General features: G+C 44.6%; 1 protein-coding gene across 2 annotated transcripts in view; it reads left to right on the forward strand.

Annotated features, from left to right (window-relative positions):
- The window catches only part of MAP4K3 (mitogen-activated protein kinase kinase kinase kinase 3), an 831592-nt gene that overhangs the window by 754066 nt on the left and 56916 nt on the right, over positions 1 to 20610 (forward strand). For both annotated transcript variants that reach the window (XM_040350750.1, XM_040350751.1), the window contains 2 exons: positions 6241 to 6358; positions 11035 to 11093. In XM_040350750.1, the coding sequence (XP_040206684.1) occupies positions 6241 to 6358; positions 11035 to 11093 (177 nt within the window). The remainder of the gene's footprint in view (positions 1 to 6240; positions 6359 to 11034; positions 11094 to 20610) is intronic.

Raw genomic sequence — 20610 nt, forward strand, 5'->3', positions numbered from 1 at the left:
AAATAGTAGATACGTGAGTAGGACTGGTGCGGCTTGGAGAAGAAGGTATAATCCCTCTCTCCAGGGTGAAAGAGGCACCAGGCGTCTACCAGTTGGGCAGAGTGGAGCGTCGCATGAATGCGCTTGCGAAAGTCTCCGGAAGTAGAGGACAGTCCAGTGGAGGTGTCCTCCGATGGTATTAGGGGAACGTTAAAATCACCCCCCACAATGAGTTGACCCTCCGCGAAGTGTGACAGTTGGTCTAATTGTGTCGTCAGGAATCTATCTTGCCGGTCATTTGGGGCATAGAGGTTTGCAATGGTAATCTGTGCCGGCCCAATGCGGCCCTTCAAAAGCAGAGAGCGGCCCTCAGTGTCTGGCTTCACATCACCGTGAGTCCATGGAACTCTAGCAGGTATAAGTATGGAGACCCCCCTAGATTCTGCTGCAGGGTACAGGGAGTGGTAGACCGTGGGATAGAATCTGTTCTTCAGCATGGGTAAGTTATTGTCTCTAAAATGCATTTCTTGAAGCAGGACCACGTCCGTGCCCAGGCGGCGCATATCATGGAGAAGCATTCTCAGTTTTTCTGGGATAGTCAGTCCCTTGACGTTCAGTGATACTGCAGTCAGCGTGTCCATACTCGCGAATCAGGAGAAGTGGACCCTAGGGATCCGGGGGTAGTACACGGACTGAGGAAAAAGGATAGGTCTCGTGGACGCACAGGACCAAAAGGCTAAGAAACAAAGAGAGGAAGGTAAGTAAGTGCACAGACTAGGAGGCCGGCACTAGAGCGTGCGGCAGAAGAAGAGAAATCTAAGTTAGCCTAAACAGCTAAAGCGCTCGCCAGAAACAAACTGGGAACTGAGCGCAGTCAGTCCTAGGTGGGTAGGTGAATAGACAGGACCAGCAAAGCGAGCTCCCAGGTTGGTGGGGCCTAAGTCAATAATCCAATCAATACAAAAAGTCAACTGAAAAGAAAAAAAAACAGAAAAAAGCAATATAAGGGAGAACATTTCAAACATGCAAGTTGTAACAGTGCACCCCCCATTAAGTTATGCTAATAACCCCTGAGAGGAAGAGGAACATCAAGTACATTTTGTGCAATTAAGAGCATTTCTAGCAACCCACATCCTGTACATTTGAAATCTATTAAACGTAAGCATTCGCCACCCCCCTAATCCAGACTTTTTGCTGCTCAGACAGGCAGCAGCCCCAGGTATATAGGGTCATAACAGTCCTGCTCCCTCCGAACGGGTCCCCACCCTGCATATTCCATCAGCCCGGTTCCTCCATATCAGGCCCCGGGAGCCACCTCAGGAGTGGCATCACCCCCCCCCCCCAGGATCCCCCATCAGGCCTCCGTATCTCCAGTTCCCAGGACCTCAGTGTCAGACATGTCATGGATCAGTCGTGCTGGTCAGCTTATGAGTCCTCGACCACAGCCCCTCTCGTATCTGGTATACATTCACAGGTGGGAATGAAATAGGAGGGTTTCCATCATGTCCTGCACCGATGAGGGATGGGGCACCATGACAACACAAGTAGGGGGGGAAGGCAATGGGGATCTCCAAGCGGTCGGGCTCGTCCTAACAACGCAGGAGCCCCTCAGCTCTGGCATGAAGCTGGTAAATCAAGTGGGTACAGGGCCGGGCACGGTGGGAACAAACACAACAACACAGTAGGGGCTGGTTGCCATCCCCCACCCCCTTTGCGGCGTAAAACAATGGACACGGGCCTGGGATGGGGACACGGCCAAATCCATAATAAGTACCATCTAGCGCTCCCTGGGGCAGTCAGGACAAATAAAAAACGGCGCCCTTTAAGTACAGGCTGGGGCAGCGCAGCAGTGTCTGGGACCAAGGGGGCTAAAGAACGTACAGGGGATTGCGGCCCAAGGCCTACTCACGTCTCTCCTGACCCGATGGCGCTCTGTGCCTCCTCCTACCGGATCTTTGTTGCCGGGGTTGCGCCGCGACTCTGTAAGTGGAGAGGCCCGATCGGCCGACGGTACGTGGCAGAATCTGTAGCCAGTCCAGGACCTGCACCTGGTCTGCTTCATAAAACCGGAAAACAGCAGGGAGGTCTGCCGGCGTTTGTAGGGTGAAGGCCGAGCCATCTTTCCGGAAGGTCGCCGATAACGGGTAGCCCCATCTGTACGTGAAGCCCTTCTCCAGAATTGGTCTCAGCATGGCTCTACGACGAAGTGTCGCTCTTGAAAGGTTCCGGAAGAATCCTAATCTCTGCGCCATCTAGTAGAACTTCTGCCTGCTCCCACGCTCTCCGCAGTATGTGCTCCTTCTGGGCATACCTCAGGAGCCTGCACACTACATCTCGTGGCCTATCTGGGTCTGCCGACCTGGGCCTCAGGGCCCTATGTGCCCTGTTAATCTCCACCACGTTTGTCGGCTCTTCCAGCACTGCACGGAACAGGGCCTGCACACGCTCCCCCAGGGATTTCGCCTCCACCGTCTCAGGTATGCCCCGTTGTCGCAGGTTATTGTGGCGGCTCCGGTCCTCGACATCTTCTAAGTGGAGTTGGAGGGCCATCGCCTTCTCTCTATGCTGATCCCTGGCTCTCTCTAGCCCCGCCATCCTCACCTCCAATGCACTAAGTGAGGTCTCCCCCCGTAGAGACCCTGTCAGACAGGGTAGACACCTCCGCCCTCACCTCCTGAAAGTCGCGGCGGTGGGTCTCCTCCAGCCGCAGGATGAGCGCTTCGATGTCCGACCTCGTGGGGAGGGCTTGTAACAGCGCGCAGATGTTTTGGTCCGCCTGGGATCTTCCGGGGGGTTTGTGGCGGTGTCGTCATGGTCTGAGGACGAGACTCCAACGTCCCTGATGGTCCCACGGCTGTTGTCGGGTGGCCTATGGATGGGATCTGCTCTGGGCGGTCTCGGTTCTCTATGGAGTTTCCACGTGCGGTGCCACAAGGTGCCGTCGCCCAGGCCCCAGGAGAGTTCTGAGTCTGGAGCTGAAAATAGCGGTGCAAGTCACCGGCAGAGCCGCTGGATCAGGTCACCCGAGTGGAAGCTCTTGTCCTCTGTCGTCTGGCTGATTGCATACCAAATTTAAAGTCATTTTTGGCCGGATAAGGAAGGGCCAGGCCGGGAGCTCAAGCAAAAAGCAGCCTCACACAGCCATGTCCAGGCCACGCCCCCATAGAGCTTTCTTTTGGTGGTATTTAATCACTACTGGGGTTTTTATTTTTTGCTAAACATACAAAAAAAGACGGAAAATTTTGAAATAAATAAAATAAAATTTAGCAAACAGGTAATTTTTCTCCTTCATTGATGTGTGCTGATGAGGCTGCACTGATGGGCCCTGATGAGGCTGCACTGATGGGCACTGTTGAGGCAGCAATGGTGGGCACTGATTAGGCTGCACTCATAGGTGGCACTGATGAGCATTGATAGGTGGCATTGGTAGGTGACACTGATAGGCATCACGGATTGGCAGCACTGATGGGCACTGATAGGTGGCACTGGTGGGCATTAATAGGTGGCACTGGTTAGCAGCTCTCATATGCACTGGTAGGTGGCACTGGTGGGCATTGCTTTGCAGCAGTGGGTCTGGAGTGTGCGGGACCAATCTTCCGTTTACTCCAGGTGGTAATCGGCTTTTTTTTCTCTCCTCACACTGTCAACGCAAGGGGCCCGCAGGCAGCTCATGCACAGGAGGACTTAAATGGACGCCCTCCCGGCTATTTAGGCCCAGGCTGTAGGTGTCTTTCGGCTATAGTGCTGGTGGTAAAAGATTAACATCCAGCTTTTACTGTGCCCTGATTGGGCAAAGCTTTGCCCAATCGGGGTACAGAATGCACTGTGAGCGTGCAGTGTATTACAGGGCGTTCGGCGGGGCGAACACCCTGCAAATTCGGGGCCCGAATGTGCCAATATTCGGCCCAAACCCATGCTCGGGCTGAACCATTCGCCCAACACTACTCAGCAGGGGAGATTGTACTGACTATGTATAGTTAGTACAGCAGCATGTAGTGTGTACCAGGCATAGGGGCTCCAAAGACTTGTGGTTTAGCTTTTGTCAGGCTATAATAAAACAGAGCCGTTTTTAATTCTTAGTATCCTATTCTTATGAATTTAAAGTAAATAATTATTTGATCCCCTGCAGATATTGTAAGTTTGCCAACTTACGAAGAAATGAATTTGTTTTATAATAGGTGTATTTTAAATGATAGAGACAGAATAGCAACCAACAATCCATGAAAAAACACATGATACAAATGGTATAAATTGAGTTGCAGTTCAGTGAGTAAAATAACTATTTGATCCCCCTACCAATCAACAATAATTCTGGCTCCCACAGACTGGCTACAGTATGTGCTCATGTGGTACACAGATTAGTCCTGTCAATTCATTATGTGTATAAAAGACAGCTGTCCGCAGAATTTCTTTCTTCCATTCAAACCCACCATCATGGGCAAGACCAAAGAGCTGTCGAAGGACGTTGGGGACGGTGATTACACACGGCTCTCCCCGTTCTTCAGCTCCGGGGAGCGATAGCAACGGAGCGGCTATAAACAAATAGCCGCGCCGTCGTCCCGGATCGCTCCCCGAGCGGACCCGACCTCCGCATGTACCAGGGGGGGTCCCGATCGGACCCCCCACCCACGTCTAGGCAGGCACGTACAGGTACGTTGATGTGCCTGTCCGTGCCATTCTGCCGACGTAAATGTACATGAGGAGGTCGGGAAGTGGATATGCTTAACCCAGTTGTAATGTATTATCCTGGACCTACTTTATTGATCTGTGTAGCAAGTTTTGTTATGTTCGTTTAATTTCTGTATGTATGTGGATTTATTTATATATATATATATATATATATATATATATATATATATATAAATTTTCTGTTTCTTTATGACTTTTTATATACAAATAGTTAAAGGATCACTAAAGGAATTTTTTTTTTTTTAGCTAAATAGCTTCCTTTACCTTACTGCAGTACTGGTTTCATGTCCTCATTGTTTGTTTTTGCTTTGAAGTTGCTGTAATTCTGCTGTGATCTCCACACTTCCTGCTTGTCTGGCTCCTTATGAAAAATCTCATGGCAGCTTTTCACTGTGGTCCAAGCTGTGTGTCTAAAACTCCTCAGAACCAATCAGATTCATTTTAAAAACAAAACACTGCCCTGGATTTGTTTGTTTTTGTTCTGTGGGTCTCTTTACTTCACAGAAACATGAAACCAGTTTAAAAACGAAAGTGAAACTAAAGGCACATTATATGATTGAATTTAATCAATGTTTAATCATTTTTTAAATGAATCAGTCAACTTTTATGTCTCTATACCCTGTAAACAGTCATTTCAGCAAAAACATGTTTTTCCTTTAGTGACTCTTTAACTCAATTGAGGGCCTAGCCATGCCTACAGATTGAACCCGATAGGGGTAGGCTGGTATAGGCTACCAAGTACTGTATTGTTATAAGAACAGTCTTATGAACCAAAGTAACTCGGTTGGTTACTAAGGATTAATGTGACAATTTTAAATCTGTAATGTTAAGTAAATACTTTCAATAAAAATCTATTGTTTAAAAAAAAATACACCTATCATAAAAAAATTATAGACCCTTAATTTCTTTGTTAGTGGACAAAGTTAACAAATTTGCAGGAGATCAAATAGTTTCCTGTACTGTAAGTTTGAACTTTATTTTTCTTATATAAAGGGTTTTATTGAAAAAATACAGATCAACAGTACGCTACCAAAATGGTTGTGGACACAGCCCAGAAGAAAAAAGTAATGTAACCAAAAAGGAAAGAAAAAGAAATTGCAGAAAGCGATAAGATCAGTCCAAAAGACAGGATTCAAAGAAGACCTTGGGGATCCAAGGGTGGTCGCGTAGTGAACTTTATTTTCATGTGATGGTTTTGTGATATGTGAGTTTTTAGCCATATGTACAAAAAAATATTACAAAGAAAGTTAACCCTAGAAATGACCCTGTATTAAAGATTCCATTTATAGAAGGTCACTGCATTTTCATTTAGCAAATGCAATTATTTGGCAGTTCAACCAAGTGCATTTTATCCACAAAGAAGTTGGCAAATAGGTGAATGTTAAATAGGGTAAATCTTAAAGACATTCTCATAATGTCAGTGAATGTCATTTTTATTAGATGAATGTCCACTAATTTGGTTCTATACATAGTAACTTTTGCTTAAAATATTGTTGTTAATGTTGGGTGAATTGCTCATTACATCTTTGATAAATAGACCTCAATAAAGTATAATTTCTGTGCTACTTGCAGGTAAAGCTTCCCAGCTATATTCACACAACCTCCCTGGCTTGTTTGATTATGCAAGACAAATGCAGAAACTACCCGTTGCCATTCCAGCCCACAAACTGCCTGACAGAATACTGCCCAGGTGAGAGGAAACATTTTATATGAAAAGTGTACCATTTCCAGTGTTCTTTCTTTGTCTTTGGCAAACTTGTATAACAGCTTTTGGTAGCAAATTTAAACCTAACATTTCCTTTCCTGAATTGCCTGGCACACATTTTCAGAAGGCAAAGGGGACATCTTGGCATAGGCGACTGAAGATTTTTTACCACCAGAATTTCGTGAAGGTAATTCTTCACCATTTCGCCATATACCCTGATCATTAAATATGGAAAAATGGGGAATAGGTTGGGGGGGGGGACCCGGGAAACGCTATACGACGAGTGTGTCGTGAGGGAGGGGGTTTATAAGCCCCAGACTCCTACAAATACAGGCTAGCCAATAGCAAGCCTTCCAACTTGTAGTCAGAGTCCAGATAGCAGAGGAGACATGTATTACCTCAAACAAGTGACCTGAGGTGTGCCATGGCCGCATGTGAGAGTGTGCTTAAAAGTGGGCAAAAGAGACACAAACTAAGTACAATAATGTGAAGTTTAATGGAACACATAACAAACAACTAATCCAGCAAAGTTGCAAAAGCTTTTTTTAACTTCCACATGGGGATCAGGAATGTACCGATTGTAAGTTGGCAATCAGGATTCTGACATGTGAGATGAATTGACTTGAAGCAAGAGGCTGCGTGGGGTAGGTAAGTAATGGGCTATCAAAAGAAACCGCTGTGAACATGGAGGAGAGCTGATCCAAGACCTCAACTGGACAACAGAAAGCATTGTTTTTTAATAATTGATCACGAAACCCTGACCTGTCTGCCGGTTTTTATTATTGGAGGGTTGAAGTGAAAAATTATCTAGTATCCTGGTAAGACTACCTTTGAGGAGTACAGCTGTGTTTTTGGCCGGCTTGGGACACCTCCCTGGGTCTGAGGAAACCGAAGTAACTTAGGAAAACAGCCGCCTTGAGGACCAAACTGGGACCTACCCCAAAAGGTGAAAGGGACAACAACACTGCTAGCCCACAGAAAATCTGGCCAGAAATAGGCATGTGTGTTAACCTTGGCTTTCCCTTACTTTTCTGGATACCTTTTAAGCATGGCATTGATGGGATGAGCTGCAAAAATGGACGGTCTGTCAGGATTGTGAAGCGAGAACAAGTGCTAAATACCTGAAAGGTATAGCTTGATGGTGTTAAATGAAAGTGATAGCTTGTCATGACAATAGGCCACGAAAACCAACATGTACTTCACATCCCCAACCCAGTTGCAGGGATAGAGGGATGTGAAGCTACAGAAAGACCTCCATGCTGTCTTGTATGCCATAAGAGTGTTCCTTGATAGTTACGCATACACCAGGTTGGAAGCCTGTACCCTGAGTGTGTCTAATCCATCGTCAGCAGGAAGAAAGGTGGAACCGGCTTGCCCACCGGATCTGCTTCTGGATGCTGTAGAAACAAATGCCAGAAGTCAAACCAAGATAAGGCATTGGCAGCCACATTATAGACACTACTTATGAGCTCACCCTGAAAATGAAAATTGTACCTGAGGCCCAACCACATCAAACTGCGCCTGAAGGACATTATCAGAAGAGACCTGGATCTACCTTTATTGATGATCTCAGCTGTGGCCGAGTTATCGGTGAAGAAAACAATTGTGTGCCCAGACCAAGAGGGTCCCCATGTGACAGCAGCCACCACTATTGGATAGTTTTCAACCAGTGCGGAAGTCTGAGCAAACCTGGAAATGTTGGAAACCTCCGGGGACCATGGGCCAGCCAACCACTGACACCCAAAAATTGCTGGAAAACCCCCTGAGACGGTGGCATCTGAAAATATTCTGGGGGACATGGTTAATGGCAGATGGATAAACATGGAGATCCTGTTTCAGTTGCACAAGAACTGATTCCACATGAGCAGATCCGCACGACCATCGGTCTGCAATTTCACTGACGAATCTGAGTCCTGGTACAGGGGAAGAAGAGCCAATAACCTGGAGACAAATTACCTGCCCTGAAGAATAATCCTCATGGCAAAATTGAGCATGCCTAACAGTGACTGTAAATCCTTCTTGGAGCACACAGGGGACCTGACCAGATTGTGAATGATGCCTCAAACCCTAACCAGCTTTTCCTGAGGCAAACTGGCGACCATGCGGTTGGTGTCTAAGGTGATGCCTAATAAGGTAATCACAGTGGAAGGCCCTTCTACCTTGTAGGCTGCCAAGGGGACGTTCAGATCCCTAAACAGTTCTGTGAGTGCTACAAGGTCCTTGGGAGGCTGTGACGGGCTTTCTAATAACAAAAAGTCCAAGTAATGAATGACCTTACAAAACCCTTTACAATTGGACAATACCCAATTGGGACCTGAGGCAAAAATATTAAAGAGCCAGAGCCAAACGTCAGTTTAGTGGCAAAATAATACTGCTCCCACCATTTGAACACATGCCATTGCCAGAGAGAAGGTTTGATGGGGAGGAGTTTGAAGGCATCCAAAATATCCGCTTTGGATAACAATGTGCCCCTACCAGTCTGTAAAATATGCTGAATGGCCAAGTCTACTGATGAATATTGCAGTGAAAATTCCTCTGATGGAATAAGATTATTTAAACTAGGTATCTGTGATGAATGAGGAGCCGACAAGTCATAGATTAACCAAAATGTATTGGAAAAATGTGCCCTTTACCACACCAATGGGGCTAAGTCTCCACATACTGAATGGTGAAAACGAAAATGGCCCAATGACGAAACCCTTGGCTAACTCGATCTGTAATAATTTGTCAACTAACTAACTAGCATTGCTGGCAGCAGATAAAAAGACTCCAACGGTAAAGTGATGAGGCACGTATGAAAGCCATCGGAAAAACCTTCAACCAGGAACTGCCTAAGAGCTGTGGATGGGTGGTGGAACAGCCAGAACTCCTAACCTGGATATATTAACTTGGCTCAGTCAACTCTAAAACAGTTGGCACAAATATGGGAAAGTCTGCAGTGATTGTAGTTGCAGACCATGTACAGTGGAACCTCGGATTTTGAGTAACGTGGTTAACGAGCGTTTTGCAATACGAGCACTGTAAAAAATCCTAACTCGGTTTCCGAGTGTTGTCTAACTACCTGTGCCCAGGGACAAGTGTCAATTGCCGAGTTCATGATCCATGTCCCTCCCCCTACTGATAGTGAGTTTGCAGTGGTTCATGCATCTGCCACCTGGTCATGATGACAGTGTTGGCATGAATGACCATCTGGGGCTAAATTTCAGGTCAGGGATGGTGGTGAAACAACGGGTAACGGGTACATGTAACCAGTGAAAGGAAATGACAAGCTGCAACACTGAATGTTTGACCCCCTAAGCCTGTGAACCACAGGAGTCAGCAAGTCAAACCTGGGTGCCAGTAAGACTCGTAATGATACTGCTGTGCAGGCAATGAATCCCCCCCAGTGTGGGGGCAAGCTCCCACGACATCTGAGGACCGGGCAGATACCCCATGATAGATGCAGCAGCACTTCCACCTCTCCCCCTTCCAGTTTTGCACCTGCCTAAATGAACCGAGCAAGTCCAGAAAAAAGCCGCTCAAGGTACCCACACCACCAGCTGATGCTGCCACAAACAAAACGGAGGAGAGCCAGAGGTGTACGACATCCACACTGCCTTTCACTACCGCCGTACGGGAAAACGGAAGTGGCGTCGTCGACCATGTCACTGCACTGAACCCGAAAACGCTAGCCGATGTGTGTGTGTGTAGGAAAGGAGGGGGGGTTATAAGCCTCAGACTCCTACAAATACAGGTTAGTCAATGACCAGCCTTCTAAAATATGACTGGCCTAATTCTGAGAGTTTGTCGATCTCTCCTTGCATTTTTGCTGCCTTTGAAATGGCTGTTCTCACAGTGAACCCAGCCATACTTGTACTAAATATTTTACTATTTCTATTAAAGGTATTCATTCCTTTAGGGAGTCAGTTGATCAGCGTTTGGAGATTATTTTGAAGTTACCCTTTTGCTATGGCTGGTCCAGCCCAAGACTATGGCGAACTGGACTGGAGAACTCAATAGTAAACAGTCTGCTGATATAGATTATCCTATTCTTTCCGCAAGATTACAGCTCTTGCTCATGGCCTACTATTCGACATAGATGCCATGGAGAATATGATTTGGCAAACCTGTAAATTCTGTACATGGCTTATTCAGCTGACCCCACTCAAAAAAATGTGGCTTTTTGGACATGCCCTTGGAAGGTGAGCTCCTCTTTGAAAAAATGCTTGAATAATGCATTGGACAGTCACTGAGGGAAGAGGGCGTACTAACGATCGGTTTTGACCTATCGGTTAGGCGTACATCGGTTAAATTTTAAAGCAAGTTCCTATTTTTTTAACCGAAGGTTAAATAACCTATGGGGCCCACACACGATCGGTTTTGACCGATGAAAACGGTCCTTCAGACCGTTGTCCTCTGGCTATCCTATCATGTGTACAAGGCCTAATGCTTGTGCAAATATGGAAAGTGACAATGTAGCATAGTGGCTGATGCCACTAATGCCTTTGAATTGTTGAAGTTTTAAACTAAACCTAGACTGTGCTGCCACCAGAGGAATTGTTGTGCTTTTAAAATACAATGTAGTCGATTTATACATTAAGGATTTATACATTAATCCACAGACTCTCAGGCATATGCCTATTTTGCATTGATTGATTGTTTCTTTTATTGTCCTTGTCCAGGAAGTTTGCTGTTTCTACAAAAATACCAGATACCAAATTTTGTCAAAAGTGTTGTGTTGGTAAGTATTTTCATTGTGAAATACATATATTACATATTGATATGTGTGATGGTGTATAATATTTCTGCATTGTATAGTAATTGCAGTAGGACATCTGTTAGTAAAGCAGCATTTATTGAGTAGAATCTATATGTTCTGTGTTATAATACAGTGAGAATAGTACTTAACTATTTGACTTAATGTAATTCTTGTCCATTATATTGTACACCAGTTTTGATTTTGCTGTAGCATCTGAAGTACCAGTGTGGATTACTCTGGTAATGCAACTGGTGCACTTTCCCTAATAATGTGTGCAATTTAACCTCTTCCCAGGGTATAGCAGTAATGGCATTCCGAGTCAAACCCCTGCTGACAGATCAGTCAGTAGCATGGCTGGGTCTAGGGGAGTCCAGCATGGTTAATTATCTGGAATTCCTGGGTTAGGATCCCGGTCTAGAGGGAATATGCCAGCTTTATTCAAACACAGTTCCCTATGCTCAGTTTTATTCAAGGCTGATATAAACATTATTCTGTCGGCTTGGAATGAGTGGATCCTAACCTAGCATTATCCTAGGAGTCTGGTCCCAGGGATATGCTGGAATTTCAGTTCATGGTTCTTAACTGAATGATGGGCAGAAGGGAATATCCTTCATACCCGTTACCTGGGAGCAGGTTGCGAGGGCTGGCCTCTAGGGATAGAATCCAGGCCTGGAAGAGACCACGGCACAGGGAAGGTGGTCAAGCTCCAAGGGAGCCTTATCTGCTAGCTTTCTAGAGCTACGGATGGAGCATCTGGCTTAAGGGCCTGAACGTTTAGGTTACATGGTTGCTCTGTCTGAATACAATCTGACTATGCCTCTTTAGTGGTTTACTTTGTTTACCAGAGAGGAGCTTGTGCCTTGCCTATTGTCAATTGTCATTTCATGGAATGCTAGATTGGCAGGCGATTCGCTGGAGCCTTCAAAAATCGGGTCCGGGAGATTGGCCTCTACACCCCAACTTTTTTCTGACCAAATGTCACAGAAACGGTACCCTGTACATAAAGGGTGTTGACGTCCAGGTTCAACAAGAAATTGAACAACTTTGTGTCAAGGACAAAGGATCCACCCGCATGCGGGACATATTTGTTAGTGACCCTGGGGGACCAGTTGTCGCTGGTTTATGTGTTTTCTCCCCCCCATGGCCGCAACCTTCGTGGCTTCCATGCTACATCAGAAGAGAACGGAAGCTGGCTTAATTGCTCCGACATAGCCCATACGACCTGACTGTGCAGAGACAGCAGAGGTGATCGTAGAGGAACCAGGGCCCCTTACAGCTTGTCCAGGCCTGATTCGCAGGGTTACATCCTGTCTTGCATACAGGGGTATTAATGGTCTGGCTGTTATAGTCCGCATTCTTGAGGATCAGGGCTTTCAGAATCAGCGGTAATTACCTTGATTCATACAGGAGAGCTGGCCTCCAGGACCAGATATCCTAGGATCTGGAAGGCCCATGTTCCTGGTGTGAAACCAAGGGGTGGCATCCTTGGTAGTATGTCATAGGTAAAATTCTTGCCTTCCTACATTGGAAAGGAGATGGAGCTAGCCTTAAGTTCCATCAAGGATCTGATCTCGACCTTGGCAATATTTTCAAGGGTTGCTGGTGTCACACTCTTGATCCGGGCCGTTATACAAGGGATGACGGGTATAAGTCAGCCAGTTAAGGCGCCCTTGTGTTCGGAGGATTGGATCCAGTGTTGCTGGCTTACAGAGTCAGCACCTTGGGCTGATGCACCATATATTTCCCTTCATCCTTCTAAAGAGGAAATTGGTGTTCTTGATTGCGGCTGCCTCCACAAGAGAATATTGGCAACTTTCTTTGTATAGAGCCATACTTAATTATTTTTACAAGAAGGGTGATGTTAAATCCTCACCCAACCTTATTGGCTAGAAGGATCTAGTGTTCATTTGAATTAAGATATTCTTGCCTTCCTTTTCCTTTTTTTCAGGATCTTGATCCGCGGAAGGAGAGGTTATTGCTTTCTCTCAATAAAGATGAGAGCAGTTAAAGATCTATCTGAAGGCTTCAGATATAGAAACCTAACGTTTTGTTTTGCTGCCAGAAGACCCTAGATGTGAGCGGGCAGTGTTCGGATCAGCTATTAAAATGGCTACACGCTCTCTCTTTATAGTAAGAGAGGTCAAGACCTATCTGAAGCGGCTGCTCAGATACGGAAGACTGATGTTGTTGCGCTACCAGGAGGCCCCAGCAAAGGGCAGGCAGCGTCCAAATCAACTATTGTCAAATGTTGATTCATCAGGTTATTATTGTGGTTTATAGAGAGGGCTTCCCCCTGTTTCTTTTTGGGGTGCACCCTACCAGGATAGTAAGCACGTCATGCGGGGTGCATTACCAAGCCTTTATGACTCAGATTTGCCAGGCCGCAACTTGGTCATTTATGCTTACGTTTACTAAATCCTATCAAGTGAACATAAGACGGCAGGAGGATGCAGCCTTTTTTTGGCACAATATGCTGCAGACAGCATTAGAGGTCCTCGTGTCTGATGGCAGTCTGCGTTGTTGGTGTCTCCCTCCCCTCAGCAAGCATTGCTTTAGGACGTCCCACATAGTAATGATTAAGACTATGTGTCCCGTGATGTACGATAAAGAAAATAGGATTTTTATAACTGCTTACCTGTAAAATCCTTTTCTTGGAGTACATCACGGGACACAGAGTTCCCGCCCCTCTTGTTTGGGGATATTGGGACACTTATTGCTTGGCGACAAAAACTGAGGTGCTCCCAGTATGGGAGGGGTTATATAGGGAGGGAACTTCCTGTTCTAATTGATTACACCAGTGTCCAGCACCTGATGGTGGAATATAACCCACATAGTAATGATTAAGACTCTGTGTCCCGTGATGTACTCCAAGAAAAGGATTTTACAGGTAAGCTGTTATAAAAATCCTATTTTTGAGACTAGGCTAGTGATGTAGCTGGGGGCAGAGTTGTGGATGGCTTTGTAACTTATTGTTCATATTTTAAATCTAATTTGTTGGGTGAGTGGCAGCCAATGGAGGGATTGGCAGAGAGGGGTAGCAAACACTGAGCGGTTTGTAAGGTGAATGAGTCTGGCAGCAGCATTCATGATGGACTGAAGGGGGGGTAGTCTATTTAAAGGTAAGCCAATGAGGAGGGAGTTGCAGTAGTCGAGGCTAGAGATAACCAGGGAGTGAATCGGGAGCTTTGTGCTTTCATTGGTTAGAAAATGACGTAATTTAGAGATGTTGAGGCAGCAAGCTTTGGAGAGTGATTGGATGTGGGGCTAAAAGAAGAGTTCAGAGTCCAGGATAACGCCTAGCACCCTGACATGTGGGGATGGGTGGATGGTTGTGCCATTGCTCTTGACAGAGAACTCAGGGTAAGAGCAATGAAAGGGAGGAAATATTATGAACTCGATTTTGGAAAAGTTGAGTTTGAGGAAGTGGTGTGACATCCAGACAGATATGTCTGTTAGTCGGTAAGTTAGTGGTGCGTGAAGAGATTGATGGAGTGAGTTGAGGGGTGGAGAGATAGATTTGGGTGTCGTCAGCATAGAAATTATATTGAAAGCTGTGGGAGGCAATCAACTGACCCAGGGAAGAGGTGTAGATTGAAAATAGGAAAGGTCCAAGAACAGAACCCTAGGGGACCCCGACAGAGAAGGGAAGAGGAGAGCAGGAAATATATATGTAAGTGACACTGAAGGTACGTTGGGATATGTAGGATGAGAGCCACTGAAGAGCACAGTCACGGAGCCCTAGGGAGTAACGTTTTTTGAGGAGGAGGGGGTGGTCAACTGTATCAAAGACAGCTGAAAGGTCCAGAACTAGAAGTACAGAATAGTGTCCGTTGGTTTTTGCAGTTGGTAGGTAATTTTGTGAGTTTTAAAAGCAGTTTCTGTGGAGTGTTGAGGGCGAAACCTAGATTGAAGGGGATCAAGAAGATTATTCTTAGTGAGGTGGTCACTTGGTTGTAAACCAGGCATTCAAGGAGTTTAGAGGAAAAGGGGAGCAGAGAGATAGGGCGTAGATTGTTAAGATTGGTAGGGTCCAAGGATGGCTTTTTAAGTATGGGGTGACCATTGGGGAAGATGACAGAAGAGAGAGAGAGTTTGAAGATGTGGGTTAGAGAGTGTAGGATAGAGTCAGATGGTAGAGTATAGTATTTGAGAGGGAATATTGTCCAGGGGGCAGGTGGTTAGGTGGGCGTTAGAAAGGAGTTTAGCAAATTAGTTCATTGTAGCAGTTTTGAATAAGGGGAGTGTCAATTGTATCTGTTGACATGGGGTCTTAACTGGAGGAGATACCTGTAGAGTGAAGGTTTCATCACAAATTGTATCAATCTTGTTTTTGAAGTGATTAGCAACTCCTGGGCAGTGAATGAGTCAGTGGGTGGAGACAGTGCAGGATGAAGTAGAGAGCTGAAAGTAGAAAATAGTTGATGGGGACTGGATGAGAAGGTGTTAATAAGAGCTGAAAAATAGGTCTGCTTGGCAGTGTGGCAGGAAAGAATAGTATTTTTAGAGGACGTATTTGTATTGGTTGAAGTCTTTGAGAGACATGCCGTGTACACACGATTGGAATTTCCAAGAAAGTTCAATGTGAGCTTTTGGTCGGAAATTCTGACCGTGTGTAGACCCCATCAGACATTTTCTGTTGGAATTTCGGACAGCAAAAATTTGAGAGCTGGTTCTCAAATTTTCAGATGGGAAAAGTTCTTGTCGGACGTTCCGATCGTCTGTATGCAATTCTGACACACAAAAATCCTACGCATGCTCGGAATCATTGAACTTAGTTTTTCTCGGCTCATCGTAGTGTTGTACGTCCCCACGTTCTTGTCGTTCGGAATTTCCAACAACATAAGTGTGACCTTGTGTATGCAACACAAGTTTGAGCCAACATTCCGTCTGAAAAAAATCATTAGTCTTGTGCCACAGACGCTCAAGAATACGACTAGGTTTTTTGAGAATTCTGGTGTCATCTGTTTGCCAGGGTTGTAGGGGTTAAGGCACAAAGTCACAAAACACAGCCCTGGAAGTGACTGGCATTAGCAGCTAGACACAGACCAAGAGATGCACTGCCTGCCTGCCCAGCTAGGTTAGCAAGACCAAAAAAAAAACACAATAGAAATGCATATAAACATAACTCTACTTTGCTGACATCAAACTTGGAGAGGAGAGAACACAAGTTTATCTGATTGTTGTTCTTGCAATTCACTCTCATGGTGATTTTTTTCCCTCTTTTCGTGACCAGAAGGATAGTTTCGCTTCATTTTGTCATGGATGTTGTAAAAGTTGATTGATACGCTATGACACGAGGGGGTGGCAGCTCTGAAATTAGCCTGTGCCGGGTCTAGCTAAAGATCATCGGCTTCTGAGGCCGTAGCTGCTGTATTCTTCCACAAGAAAAAGAGTCTCAGCTTCCAGGCAGTAATAGAGAAGATGCAGGCAAGAAAAAAAAACATTAACATCTGCAAATACTACCATGTGTATTATGGGGGTGCTTAAATTATTTTTGGGGAGGCTTGAGCACACCCACCTGGCGCCGCCCCTGGGGAGGCTGGGCCTCGAGTAATTTGCGGGGCCCTACGCAGTTTGCATAGTGAGCGTATAGGGCGGATCGGCTCTGAGGACAGGGGTGAGATTTTGTCAGGTGACGTGGTCACTGGTCAGTAGCCGAATAGAGGAGAGATGGGTTGAAGTGACAAAGGTTTGTACAGATGATGGTTAGGCAATTGGAGTGAAGGGTGGTGGAAGACAGGGAGATAGTTTACTATACCAGTAGTGTTTTGATGCCTTTTCTTGAAGGGGATGATAGTCTTGCCTACCTATATATGGTAGTAGGGGCTACTGCAAATCCTCTAGGATGCTTCTGTTATGTTGTAATTGCTTTTCTTATATGTCCCGATAAGGGGATGATTTCCGTCTTCATGTGGTTTTTTAAGCATGAAAGCTTTTTCTCAAGCTGCTTGTAATGTTCAGTATAGAATTTTTTTTTTTTGCATTACCCCGGTCTCAGTGTTTTGTCCTTTTTTTTTTTGCTGGTGAAAGCCTCGAAACTTGCTTACACCAGAGTTCTATTCCTGTATTCAAGAGATCAAATTTATAAAGTGTCTTTCGCAGTGGCAGCCCGTGCATTAAGGGCGCAGGGGCGCCGCCCCCTCTCTCCAGCCACCCCTTTGTGCACTATTGATAGATTCATGTATTGGCCGGAGACCCGAACAAAGACGCTTCGATCAGGTCTCGGATCTAGTCACAACATTTTTAAAGTAGGATAGTGATAAATAGGGGTATTGGCGCTGCCTAGGTGCACATCTGAGTAGCATAAATACCTTACAACATGGAGCTAGAAAGCTGAGTGAATAAAGGTACAATGTGTCTGGTGCAAACCAAATTGGCTGTGAATCAATAGTAAGCCCAACAATGGGGTATGGGTGATACAGATATAAGTGAAACACAGAAATAATAGATGAATGTGATAGTGTGAGTGCTCAAATCACAAAATATTATATAGTTAGAGAGAAAAGCCCCCTACCATATAGTGACATATAAAATCAACATGTGCATGTAACAAATCACTTAATCAATAAGTAACAGCAGACTACAGCTATATTGTATTGCACCCTATAGTTTGCAATTCCAGTTAGAGTCCAATTGCAATATAGAAAGGGTGATATGAAAGCGGCTGGGAGAAGGACACTCAGTCCGTATCCACCAAAAACCATACAAAGCATAAACGTCTGTGAAAATCAATAGTATTGCAGTGTGGATGAAGTCCAGGAGGGTTGCTTGATGTGGAGGGAGTGCTCCTATGTATATTAGTACGAAGTGGTCCCGGTGCTCCCCTCAGGGTTCCCCACTCACCAGATGGTGCTCCCCGCCAGGGGTAACAGGCATATAACACGGGTTCCTTGGATCACTGCTCCTCTCCTCTGCTCACACGATCTGCAACTTAAAAAAATACAAAATACTACAAAAATAGGGACTCCAATAGTGCAATGACGTTTTAAACAAGTAAAAATGTATTAAAAGTAAATAGTAATAATATCCTGCGGTAAAAAAGTACCAATCTCCTAAGGAGTGGCTGTAAATAACTAAAAACAAATACAGGCTAGACAGTTAATGTAAAAAGAAAATGCTCGCCAGAGTGTAATGACACTGTATGGCTGTATGGTTACAGAGCGTGTATGCGGCAGTGTGCAGCGTGCGCTCCAGCTACAACCACCTGACGCTGACCCTGAAGTGACGTACACGCCTGACCTACGTTTCGATAGGATTCGTCTTCTGAGGCATAACATTTTTAACAGGTTGGGTGTAGTAGCGCTTGCCCAATAAATAAAATAGAATAAATAAGGTGACAATCCAAAATAAATGAAAGTGAAAAACGTCAATCCACCACCGACTGTGGGTCTAAAAGTGTTCCACTCAAATTGATGTCCAAAGAATGACCACCCAACATTTAGAATTCAAATGTGGTAAGTCATGATGAGTGGTAAATAATAATGGATAAAGAAAACACAATTATGCCAATGACAGCACAATGTAAATCATTATGAACAGTGATCACAATAAAAATAGTGACATCCAAAAAAGTGCTTCAATCAAAAAAGTGCAAAGTGCAACATAATGCAATACAAAATAGTCCACAAAATGATCCAAACAAGTAGCATGCATAAGTGAGCATGAACAAAAATAATTAAAAATGTATATTGTGCCAATCAAACCAGAAAGACAATTGAAATTCTGGCAGTATAGTGTTAAAAAAGTGTGTCCAGTGCACAATCCGTGCAGGAAAAAATATATAAATAATGTTCCTTAAAAATATTTCAATCAATAAAATTGAATAAATGGGTGACAATCTATATATAAAGTATAAAGTGCAAAAAGTGCTTCAATGAATCCATTAAAGAAAACTTGAGTGGTTGATGCTGAACGTGCAATCGTGCTTGTATACAATCCTTCAGGCTCCCCACAGTGTCTGGAGAATAGTGTGTTCCAGCCCCTTACCTCTGGAGGGCTTTACATAAAGCCTCTATGTTAATACTCCCAAATACGGCGGCTTGCTGCTCCACTCCCATATACCACGGCTCATGGGTTAAAGATGACTCTCAAATGACAAAAGGGAAGCCTCCATAGCATAAAATCATACGATTTATTAGGTAAAACAAAGTAATAAACACTCACAAACAGATGAGATGTAAACAGCGTGTCTGTCTTAGTGTCTCCGCTCTGCGGCCGCGAGCGGATGACGTCACCAGTAGCTCTCCACGTCCTCACGCGTATCGTGACTGACAAAACGTCACTTGATCCTATGATTAAGTGACGTTTTGTCAGTCACGATACGCGTGAGGACGTGGAGAGCTACTGGTGACGTCATCCGCTCGCGGCCGCAGAGCGGAGACACTAAGACAGACACGCTGTTTACATCTCATCTGTTTGTGAGTGTTTATTACTTTGTTTTACCTAATAAATCGTATGATTTTATGCTATGGAGGCTTCCCTTTTGTCATTTGAGAGTCATCTTTAACCCATGAGCCGTGGTATATGGGAGTGGAGCAGCAAGCCGCCGTATTTGGGAGTATTAACATAGAGGCTTTATGTAAAGCCCTCCAGAGGTAAGGGGCTGGAACACACTATTCTCCAGACACTGTGGGGAGCCTGAAGGATTGTATACAAGCACGATTGCACGTTCAGCATCAACCACTCAAGTTTTCTTTAATGGATTCATTGAAGCACTTTTTGCACTTTATACTTTATATATAGATTGTCACCCATTTATTCAATTTTATTGATTGAAATATTTTTAAGGAACATTATTTATATATTTTTTCCTGCACGGATTGTGCACTGGACACACTTTTTTAACACTATACTGCCAGAATTTCAATTGTCTTTCTGGTTTGATTGGCACAATATACATTTTTAATTATTTTTGTTCATGCTCACTTATGCATGCTACTTGTTTGGATCATTTTGTGGACTATTTTGTATTGCATTATGTTGCACTTTGCACTTTTTTGATTGAAGCACTTTTTTGGATGTCACTATTTTTATTGTGATCACTGTTCATAATGATTTACATTGTGCTGTCATTGGCATAATTGTGTTTTCTTTATCCATTATTATTTACCACTCATCATGACTTACCACATTTGAATTCTAAATGTTGGGTGGTCATTCTTTGGACATCAATTTGAGTGGAACACTTTTAGACCCACAGTCGGTGGTGGATTGACGTTTTTCACTTTCATTTATTTTGGATTGTCACCTTATTTATTCTATTTTATTTATTGGGCAAGCGCTACTACACCCAACCTGTTATTCATTTACTTTGAGTGCGTGAGCATTTTTAGTAGTGGCTGCTGCTTATTAGCTGTTATATATGTTATCTATCGTTATTTTAGTTTATCATTGCCTTGGTTAGGTTGATTTGCGCATTAGTTCCCCCCCATTTTCATAACATTTTTAAAGTGTTGCCTTTGGAGATTTTTAAGTTCCGTCGTTTGTAGCCATTCCATGA

The sequence above is a fragment of the Rana temporaria genome, chromosome 4 (assembly GCF_905171775.1).
Source record: "Rana temporaria chromosome 4, aRanTem1.1, whole genome shotgun sequence".
Lineage (NCBI taxonomy): Eukaryota > Metazoa > Chordata > Amphibia > Anura > Ranidae > Rana > Rana temporaria.